General features: G+C 33.7%; 1 protein-coding gene across 1 annotated transcript; it reads left to right on the forward strand.

The window, feature by feature from the left end:
- The first annotated feature begins 4,136 nt into the window (after positions 1-4,136).
- LOC143594191 (uncharacterized) lies at positions 4,137-8,951 on the forward strand. The gene is made up of 7 exons (XM_077073567.1): positions 4,137-4,383; positions 5,475-5,782; positions 5,863-6,531; positions 7,171-7,299; positions 7,382-7,585; positions 7,664-7,864; positions 8,737-8,951. The coding sequence occupies exons 1-7, from the start codon at positions 4,179-4,181 to the stop codon at positions 8,857-8,859; spliced, it is 1,839 nt and encodes a 612-aa protein (XP_076929682.1). The 5' UTR covers positions 4,137-4,178; the 3' UTR covers positions 8,860-8,951.
- The last annotated feature ends 3,042 nt before the right edge of the window (positions 8,952-11,993 follow it).

Here is an 11,993-nt window from a genome sequence, read left to right on the forward strand (position 1 = left end):
AGATGACGAAGGAGATAAGAATGCTCTAACCCTAAAGGTTTGCTTAGATTTTTGTTTTTAATCCAAAAGTTTATTTTTAGTTTTTTTTTATGTTCATTTAATTTCATTTTGGTTGTAGCTCCATCCACCGTCATGTGTAAGTCACATGTTTTAATAAAAAGATGTTTTCCCTCTTTTTCACCATAACCTACAAACCTTAAGGAAATCATAGAGTTGTCAATCATTCAATCAAATGCAAATCACAAAGCCAATCAATTGAACAAAACTAAAGATCAAGCAGTCGATGACCATAAATAATGAATTAAGTTATAAATGCTAGGTTAAGTTTTTTAAATTGTTTTATCTATTTCTGAATGGAATTTTTTCTTTTTTTAGAATTGTGTTTAACAAGTAGCAATAGTTAAGTTTAAATTATGTTAAATTTGGGTTTTATGATTCAAAATTTTTAATGTGGATGCATTCTTTATTCATGTATTCATAATCATGTAATGGCGATCTCGGAAAAAAAATTATTATAATAATGATCAAAGAAAGTTAAATAAACAAAATACAAAATACCTATTATATGACTAACAAATGGGAAAATGTTAACAACAGCAACTAACGGGGTTAATTGACTGAAGGAACTAAACAAAACTAAATGACTAAAACAGCGGGGAAAAATCTTCCATGCTAAAAGCGAAAATCTAAGAACCACCAAACCAGCGTCTAATTCTATATTTTTATTTAGTTATTTGAAAGCTTTAGTGAAACTATAGCTAGTAGTTATCAATTTAACCGATTGGCTTGGTCGTACAAGCCACTCAATCAACAAAACAAGAAGGCGAACGGTTCTTATCTACTTGTTTGATTTACAAGTATTTGTTATCATACCCTCTTAATCGGCTAGCTTATTCATTTAATATGTAAATAACATTTTTAAACCCAAGGTCAACTAAATGAGAAGGCGGACATAAGGTTTCTTACCTGTTTTGTTTGATTGCACGTGCTTTGTACCATACCCCTTATAATTTGATCGACTTATTCATTCCTATATCATGTAAATAGCATTTTAACCCCAAGGTCAACAAAAGGAGAAGGTGAACACAAGGGTTCTTATTTGTTTTGTTTGATTTACACTTATTTTGCACCATACCCTTATAATCAGTCGGATTATTCTTTTTCTATATTATGTAAACAACATTTTTAACCCCAGTGTTATTGTTTAGTTTCCACTCAGTGATCATCTTTATGTCTACCCATTGCACAATGGAGTTTTTCTTTTGATGCAACCCAACTTTATTCCAAATAAATCTATCATCAAATCATGCTTTACTTTATATAGCTCACGGTTGAGATTTATTCAAGAATTCAAATGGACGAATTTAAAGCATTGATGGAACATATACAAACAAACAAGATATCATCATCAATCAATTTATACAAAAATCTTTCCTTATCAAAATTACCATCATTAATCACTTTATCAAGGATGTTACAACATGTTTTTAAAAGAAGGCGTTAGGCAAGAAATCCAATCATGACAAAGAACTTATCAATGATAAAAGAAAGTTTCTTATTTGAGGGGCAAAAAGGCGTGTGCACTTATTAAACACATACGAATTTGTCCTCCATTTTTATCAATTATGAGGAAAATTACAGTAATTGCGAGACTAGCTCACATGGTATTATTTGGCGTAATTTATGAGTAAGTAAGAAGTATCGGTGTAATATTTGCCGTTAAAAAATAACAACGAAAACCACTATAGATAATTCACTTAATTATCATAACTTTACACTCTATTTATACTTGATTTTCACTCGGTTTGATCACAAGAAAAACATGTTTATCTTTAACAACTAAAGTGAAAGTTTTAAGTGCCATTGATTACATTGTCATATAAATTTGTATCGTATTACATTATTAATAGTTTGGATTATTAAAATTTTATTTGTCTAAATTAAAGGATTTCTAATACTTTATTCAACCCAAAATATAATTGTATTAGTAACTAAAAATAAACTTAAATCTATTCAAATCCGGAGCCAGCGGTTAACCAGGGGCCAACTGAATTAACCAAGACGACTTTCTAATAACTGAATTAACTGGATCATTTATATACAAAACTGAGCAATTATGAAAATCCAAACATCAAAACATCGATAACGAATTCTCTTTTATTCTATAATCAAACCGACTAATAACCAACACTTACACAATCCAATAGAATATAGCCTATATCCATTATTTGTTATGAAGACATGCTTGATTCTAGTAATTCAAACCACAAATTATTCTAGTAATTCAAACCACAAATTATTGACTGATAATAATCTTTATTTGCAGTGTCACAATTGAAACTACTAACTTTTACTTTCATTTGAACGTAGCCTTACTCTTAACGAAAAAGTAAGTTTGTCAGCTCCTAATAAACAATTAACTAATCCTTAATCATATCTATTTACTATTTATGTTTTGAAACAACATAAAAGAAAGTGAGAGGCCATGGAGTTATTTTATTTTATAACAAGCCTACTCAATGTTTTGAATAATAATATACTGTATTATATTTCTATTTCTATATACAACAATTATACATAGTGAAAACTTTCACTAAATAGTAACGCTAATAGGTAAAATTTGAGAAGAGAAAGATGTAGCTCTATTATTAAGGATAGAGATGCGGCTTCTAGTGACCTCCTCCCTCAACTAAAAAACAACATAAATAAATAACAATTAGTTGCAAGTAGAGGTGTACAAACCAGTTTAAAACCCAAAATCGCTTTGGGTTGAAACTTGCTCGGTTTGGTCAACAAAAGTCAAAACCAGTTTATGATCGGTTTCGGTTGAAGTTGTACCCGGTTTCTTGACAAGTTACGATTGGTTTTGGTTCGGGTTCTGATCATTTTTTGTTCGGTTAACCGGTTTGAAATTGGTTTTGATGGAGAAAATTACAAACCGGTTACAAACGTACAGCTTCAAACCAATTTATACGTATTCGGTTTCAAACAGGTTCGGTTTCGACTCGTGTTTCAGGTCGATTAAGTTAACTGGTTCTTTTGCCGAACCTTAGTTACAAGTAGAACAATTGTATAATTACATTAAAAAACATTACATTTCTTTCTACTGTTTAATTAAATTATTTTTTTATACTTTTATTATTACAGTTTTCTCTCTTCACCCTATAATTTACAAAAAATAACTACATTTTCCTCAAATTTAAAATCATTACCTTTTCTTTCTCCACCATATAATTTACATTCACAATTACTCAAAAACTCATCCTATAATTTACAATCTCCACTAACAAAAGATTTAGGAGATGGGATGAGTATGTTTTTAGAGAATTTTCATCCAACACCTCATTTAATGTGAGGGGTGTTTTTATAATTTAGAGAGTGATTCAAGGTGTTGTGAGTGAAAAGTTTTTATATTTTAGAAAAAATAGTTATTTTTCTGTATATTTGAAAAGTTACTGTTTATCTCCTGTAACTTTTTAATATATTTTAAAAGTGTTGTGAGTGAGAAAGAGAAAAGGTAATGATAAAAGATATAAAAAGTATTATTTAATTAAAATAAAAAAAGAAAATATAATAAGTTTTAGTGTAATTTTTTATTTAAAAATAGGAGGGTGGATTAACAACAACCAACAAAGAGAAGACGAAGTTCTCCGTTCATCCCCTTAAATTTCTATATCTATATGTTCTATATTTATTATTATTGTATTTCCAAGTTTGAATTATTTTAAACAATATTTTCACCAAAGGGAAGGAAACAATATTAATAATAAAATAATAATATAAATAACAAAATAAAAAAAAAGTGCCTCGTTGAAAAGCACGAGAAACAACAACCAACAAAGAGAAGACGAAGCTCTCCGTCCGTCGAAATTAATCAGACTCCTTCTCCTTCAAAACCATACCATCTCTTTCTTTCTTTCTTTCTTTCTTTCATTTCAAACGTTTTTCAAATCCCCCAATTTTCAACCAACCAAACCCTAACCCTAGCCATGCCAATTACTCCCTCTCTTTAACCGGCGATCGTTCCACTGTTCATGGCCGATTCGGCGCACTTGTTTCCGGCATCGGCTAGGGTTTCAATTTCTCAGATCCAATAATTTGACAATTGAATGGCTGTTGGTAAGGGCGGAGGAGGGTTGGTTGAGAAAGTATGGAGGTTTGTACGGACGGTGTATTTCATGGTGGTGATGGTGGCTTCCTTATTGGTGTTATCGCTTCCGGTGCTGGTGGCAATTGGTGACGTATTGGTTCCCTGTGTTTTGATTTCGAGCTTCACCTGCGTTAATTGCTACAGCTTCAAAGAGCATTTGCGTAGATACTCGTTTACTACTTCCTTGACCGATATTCCCGTGGTTTCTGTTGCAAGATCTCTTATTATCACCTGTATGTTTGTAACTTCATTTTCATGAATACTGCAATTGTTATTATTATTATTATTATTATTATTATAATGAAGATAATTATGATGAACTGCTAGCTGCTGTAATTGTGAATTTGTATTTGCTGAGAAGAGATTTATGACATGATAACAGTGTTTTTGTTCGTTTGTGAATTTGAATTTGTTGGCTTTGATTTTCAAATTATTATTATTATTATTATTATGCAGATAATTTTGATGAACTGCTAACTACTGTGATTGTGAATATGTATTTGCTTAGAAGAGATTAATGACATGTGAACAGAGTATGCGCTCATTTGTGAATTTGAATTTGAATTTGTTGGCTTTGATTTTCAAGTTGTTTTGATTATCAGTCAAACTTACAGCCATTGTTATTATAATGGAGATAATTATGATGAGCTGCTAGCTACTGTAATTATGAATTTTTATTTGCTGAGAAGATATTTAAGACATGTGAACAGAGTCTGTGCTTATTTGTGAATCAGAATTTGATGGCTTTGATTTTCAAATTTATTTTGTTTAATTGGCATTTGACTACTCAATAACAAGTAAAAAAGTTTTATTACATGTATGGATGCTAGATTATGTTTCTTGATATTGTTGACTTGTGCTTGTTATCACATGTATGTTTGCAACTTCATTTCTGGTTAATTTTGTTCTAGGACAATTTTGCTTTATACTGTGATTGTTTTAATTATCGGTCGAATTTACCGTCGTTATCATTATAATGCAAGTAACTAACTCCTAGCTACTGTAATTGTGAGTATTTGCTGAGAAGAGATTTATGATATGTGAACAGAGTCTTTGCTCGTGTGTGAATTTGAATTAGTTGGCTTTGATTTTTAAACTGTTTTGTGTAATTGCCATAACACTAGTCAGTTTTACACCTGAAATAAGGTTCAGTAGCAGCTTCAGGAGTAAAAAAGTTATATTACATGCTTGGATGCTAGATTTTGATATAGTGATGCACATGCGTTTCTTATGTTATTGAGTTTTGCTTCTTTTCTGCATATAAGCTGCATCAATTTCATGTGCTGTGAAATACTAACACAACCTTTTTTTTATGTAATTTCAGGTGTTTATATGATTTGTGACGGTCCTGTGCTTTCACATGGGCAATATCTTGGAACAGTCGCATTATGCTCCACCTTTTCGATTCTTCTTTTATCAGTAAAAGTTTGCATTTTCACTGTCAATTCACAACTCGAAGCTGAATCTTCATCTTCTTCATCAAGACAAAGGCTTCATTTAAAGAAATCATGGGGCATGCCAGTATTATTTTTATCATCTGTGGTTTTCGCTCTCGGGCATATTGTTATTGCTTACCGCTCAAGCTGCAGAGCACGAAGAAAACTTATGCTTCACCGAATTGACCCTGAATCAGTGCGTTTAGTTACATAGTTTAATCTTTAGTTTTAGCTTGGTTCTTGTTATTTTTTACAAAATGTGTAATATCAATGCAGGTTTATTCAAGCAAGCTTTTATTTACGTCTGGATATGCTAAAGTGCCACGATCACCAACTCCTGCTGGTCGGACACCTAAAAGTGACAGTGAAATTAAACGAAAACCGATGTGTCAAGGTCATAATGATGGTGAACTCCCAGTTAGATTACTTGCTGACGTGGACAGTCTGTTTATGGGCTGCCAGGGTGTCACTCTTCACTACAAACTTAGCATGCCGAGTCCACTTTCACGCACACTATCTTCAATCGAGAGGCCGTTATTAAATATTATTCCCAAAACACAATATCATCTTCGCAGGACGTTTAGCAATCAAATTCACCCATCTTTGTATACTCCTTTACTAGATGGTACTAACTCACCCATTGTACTGACTGAAGATATTCCTATATTCAGCTTGAATGAAGGGAATGTCGAGCATGCGCCCATGAAACCGGTTTATCACTCACGTGAAGACGTTAATGAAGTGCATGATCAATTTGGGATTGTTTTGGTACATGGGTTTGGTGGGGGTGTGTTTTCATGGAGGCATGTTATGGGTGAATTATCTAGACATGTTAATTGTGTTGTGGTGGCTTTTGACCGACCCGGTTGGGGTTTGACTTCAAGACCGAGGCGAGATGAATGGGAATCAAATAATCTTCCCAACCCATACATGCTTGATGCTCAGGTAATGCTGCTATAATTTTTATTGGCAAATCTTGCAGTTTTTTATAACTTGCATATAGGCTTGTAAACGAACCGAACAAACATGAACGAAGCATATTAGTGTTCGTTCATTTGACTTCAACCGAACAAATGCTCAAATACGAACACTTAAACGAACAAGGTTGTTGTTCGTTAAGAAAATGAACATGTTAGTGTTTGTTTATGCTCGTGTGTTAACAGTATAATGAATGGTTCACGAACTTAAATGAACAAACAAAACCGAGCTAAAACTAGTTAAAGTACTGTGAAGAACATTATGCTGGGCCTAAAAGTTATCGAAACTAGTTTACTTTATTAAAGGGCCAAAAAGAATTTAAATGAATGTATTAACGGAAGTAAACTAATGACCTTAAATGAACATAAACTAATTAACGAGAAATGAACTTAACGAACGAACGCTCATGAACATAAATGTGTTCATGTTCTCTCGTTAATCAAATGAACAATTTTTTTTGTTCATGTTCGTTTTTATATTAAGTAAACGAACTTCCCATTGAACGGTCACGAACTGTTCACTGAACGTTCGGTTTGTTCACGGGCCTACTTGACTACTTGTATGTCAAGCAAACATCTGAACTGCATATTTGTAAATAATTTACAGGTTGACATGCTACTTTCTTTCTGTAAAGAAATGGGACTTTCTTCTGTTGTGCTTGTCGGTCATGATGATGGAGGTCTTCTTGCTTTAAAGGCTGCACAAAGGGTAAAATCGTCTTCGAGTCTTATTGATGTAAGTTACTTTTTGTTTGACATTTTTAACTCTTTGAAAATAAAGAAAAATTACATGATGGATTAAGAAGAAACATTTTCAGGTGGAGATAAAAGGTGTAGTATTGTTGACAACGAGTTTGTCAAGAGAAGTTGTTCCCGGATTTGCCAGAATATTAATGCGTACATCTTTAGGAAAGAAGCATCTGGTTCGTCCGTTACTTCGAACTGAAATTTCACAGGTGGTTAACAGACGGGCATGGTATGATGCTACCAAGCTAACCATGGATGTGTTAAGTCTTTACAAGGTAAATAATATCATCCTTTAATTCTTATTTTTTCTTTTTTAAGTTATTGAAACTGATGTTTTGGTATGATATTATCAGGCGCCACTATGTGTAGAAGGTTGGGATGAAGCGTTACATGAGATCGGTAAATTATCATCTGAAACAATTTTCACACAACAAAACGAAACGCTGCTGGTAAAAGCAGTGGGCGACACACCACTTTTGGTTATTGCTGGAGCTGAAGATGCTCTTGTTCCTCTTAAAACTGTTCAAACCATGGCATCCAAGTTTGTAAATTCTGTGAGTTAATTCTTTTTCCATCTTCCTTAGTATTTCGGGTCTCGTGGCTGTAAATGACCCGAGCCAAGACAGGCTCTGGCTCAAGCTCGAACTTAAATGAGCCAGCTCAGTTTGGCTTGTTTATTTTAATGAGCTGAGAAGTCAAGCTAGAGCTTGACTTGTGGCTTGTTAGTTTTTTAAAAACAATTTTGCACATTGATATGTAGAAGACAAAAAAATAGTGTTTTTAATATACACAATACAAAATTTTGTAAACTAGAAAATTTATAACATTTGATGTATTATTTTAGTTTTTTTTTAATAAAAGATCGAGAGGCAGATTCAAAATATTATATGTACCATTGTCATTTTCCCCAAATACTATTATATGTTATTATTGTTATATATTAAATTTGCAAAATTGTAACTAGGGGTGTGAATATCTGGCACGACAAGAACCTAGCGCAAAATTTGCGGCGTTTGGTATAAACATGTTGTGTTTGGGTCAACCCTGCAGATTCGTCGGTTGATCGTTTAACCCATTTAATTTTTCAAAATGTCATTAATGTAATAAATAAAATTTACTGGGTATCTTATGCTAAAATTTAAAACTAGAAAGGAAATTGACGTAAGATTTTACAATTAATATGTGAAAACAATAAAAGTTCTTTTGGGTTAAACGGGCCGTGTATGTGTCAACATGTGAGTATGTGTGTCATCTTCGGGTTCACATGCCTAACACGATTTTTGGGTTCGTCTTCGGGTTAATGTCAGGTTGACACGCCAAACTGCGAACATGAACTCGTAACACTCCTAAATTTAACCCCTGTTTTTAGCCATGGGAGAATAGTAATAACTTAAAATCTAATCTGACTGGGAACTTACTTATGCAGAGGCTAGTTGCGATATCTGGTTGCGGCCACCTGCCACACGAGGAGTGCCCAAAGGCGTTGCTTGCAGCTGTATTGCCATTTATTAGCAAACTGTTAATTTCAGTAGATTCTGAAATCGAATGAATAGGCGACTTAGCAATAGGTTAATTTAAAACATTTGGTGAGGTTTGACGGGTCAGGTGTGAGGTTTGGTCCCTTTTGGTCAACTCAAGAGGAATGGGCCCAAATATCCCATTCCCTTCGTGTATTTTTGATAAGCCCTGGAGGTTCAGGTTCTAAGTTTTGAGCAGGCGGTCGGGCTAAAGAGAGCTCTTACTCACGTGTAATTTGTTTACTCGTTTGTTGTTGGCATCGATCAAATTGTTTATAAGCCTGTTGTGAGCGGTTAACTGTTCTAAACAGCGGTTGTTGAATCAAATTGTTTGTTAACATGTGTTATGGCATACTATGTTTATGTATGTCCCTGTGTAGGGGTGAGCCGAAAACCGATTTAACTGAACTATAATCGAATTAATTGGACTGAAGTCACTGACTGACAAATAACCGATGGCTCGGTTTGCTAATTACAACCAAAATTTATGGGTCGTTTACTGGACTGAACTTGTCTTCTAAGTCATTTTATGTGCAATGGTGTATTGGTGTTGTCAGTTGTGTACTATATTTTTATCTATTCAGTTGTATCATTTCATTTAGCAAGTGCAAATTCACAAAGTATTATAGATCAATGCAATAAATGTAATTATATAACAAGAAACGTGTCTCGTATGATCTCATTCATCTCAGAGCTATTTGTAGTGTATGAAGAGGGTGTGATGGTAACATATCTAATAAAGGGGATGGAGGTTGCTTGTGCTAAAGCGCCAGGCTTAGCTTCGTGCCCCCCATAAATAAGCGAGCCTCTTTTAAAATCGAAATAATTATCTAATAAAATGAACCATAAGCAAGCTGAACCAAACAGGTACCTACAACCATAACCGATCAAAACGACCTATCCACATCCCTATGTTATTATTATTGGTAATGTTATTTTGCATTGTGATTAGCCTTTTGATCTCAAGTGAACCCCAACGTTAAAACACACTCTAAATAGTTACTCAAGCAATTTGAAGTTCATTTGAGAATATGAGTAAAGCCTAGTAACTTAATATCAATGTAAACAACCTAGCCACTCAACCAAATGAACATTTATTTAATGGAAAACTGGTTTATAAAATGATTTAAGAGCCACTAATAACATAACGTTTCACATTTAGAAAGCAATCAAAGCTAACTTTTGTAAGGAAGCCAACAAAAGTCATCATGTTAAGACTAGTTTCAAAGCATAAATAACTCAATTATTCAGATGACATAACACACACCTACATGGTCTTATATAAAATCCAGTTTTGCAATATTAGCATAAAACAAGAGGCAACTAGTCTAGATGCTGAGTATCCACATCAAAGCAGGCACACATTTTAAGATAGAAAGATATCGCATACTTATCCCATTCGTATTCGACACATAACTCCCGAGTAAGCACCGTCCCGGAGACAATTACATCTATGATCTCTTGCATCTCAAACTCTGAAAGAACAAAAGGCTCTTCACTTCCGCTAAGCTTCCTCATATCCTTAAACAACCAACAGAACAAATAAATTAGGATAAGTTTCCTAAAATCTTTGTTTCAAAAGTCATTGATGGACCCAAATCAGTGAGAGTTGATATGTATAAATAAATAAATAAATAATGAAATAGTAGTGTAGGTTCTTACTAGATCCTCAGGTCTCTTCCTCTTACTTTGTTGTATTCACCAGCAATAACACCACAAATTTGTTAGTCGGTCATGTGAATAAAAAACAATACAAACAAAGAAACATGGAAATATAAATTAATACCGGTTCTTCTTCTCGTACCTACTACCGCATATTTCCCTACTCCTGAGCATCCCTGAATGATAATTTTAATGAAAACTAAATCAAACATAAAACGACTTGGTTTTGCTATCCAAACAGACCGTTTTATAAAAAATCTGATATAAACTCCGAATTACGATATTCATGAATACTATAATAAATTATTAACAATAATAATAGTAAGTGAGTTTTTTATTATAGAAAAAAAATACAATTGAAGCAAATAAGCAACACGAAGAGAGGATTCGCCTAGTGGAAAAGGTATGCAAGATTATGTTTTAAAATTGGTAATCACATTCACTAATAAATGGTTTAGAATTGATAACTGATTGAACGAAGAAATTGTGTTTGACAAAGGTATTAACTTTCTGCTGCGTAATTTCATAGCCTGCTAGCATGTCTTGTATGAATCATTGACATATTAAGTCTATAAAATTTGAGTCGGTGTTGTATTAGAAGGCCATTGGACTTTGTTGGCTGGAAACCAATCGACGCATGCTATTGTTCTTATTCTAACTTATTTGCTTAATTTGTTTGTTTAGAGAAGCTGCTGTCGGAAGTGTGGCCCGGGGCTGAAGCAGAGTGGCCCGGTCCAAATGGGTTGTTATTCTCCTGGGACTGAACCTGACCACATTCCATATCATTTGTACAAGTTGGTTAAGAAAGTAGCTGATATCATGCCGTGTGTTAATCGGTCCCAGAATACCAATGATCTGTTAGATTTGAGAGGACTCGAGGAAAAAATTAAATTTTTCTGTATCTACTTCAATTGTCATCTGCCAAGGGGCTGGGAGTAGTATGTTCTTAATTTCCCCTTATTACTATTTTCAACTTTATGCACAATGCTGATTTTAATTTTATTTTATTTTATTTTTTATAATTTTTTTTTTGCAGTGACCGGGACAATGCCAGCTCCCTTATCGCCGGCTATGACACCTTTTTGGCAAAGGACGGGCCTAGATACGACTTGTCCGGCTACACCCCTTTTCGTGACAAGCTTAAGAGTAGCTATTGTGCTGAAATTATGAGCATTGTTCACTCGCGAAAGACACCTACTCTTGAGACATTGTAAGGCCCCGAACCCGGTAGCCCTACTTAAGCGTCGGATTTACTCATAAACACAGTCCTTCAAATCAGAGTTTATTAAAACTTTTCGCGGAATATAAAACATCAATCATTTGTTACAAAACATTAAATCTTTTCTTTGATACCATAACACAAAACTTTATATTTAAAACATCTTTACTTCTTTCTTCAGATGCCAGCCGTTCAATCCATGCCGTGTGTCATCCTCATGCTAACTCTATAATCAGCTCACCTGCGTGCATACTAAAAGTCAGCTACGCTGAGTGAGTTCTAGTT

The sequence above is a fragment of the Bidens hawaiensis genome, unplaced genomic scaffold (assembly GCF_021521415.1).
Source record: "Bidens hawaiensis isolate Kalapana, Puna unplaced genomic scaffold, B.hawaiensis_p1.1 tig00043252_1, whole genome shotgun sequence".
NCBI lineage: Eukaryota > Viridiplantae > Streptophyta > Magnoliopsida > Asterales > Asteraceae > Bidens > Bidens hawaiensis.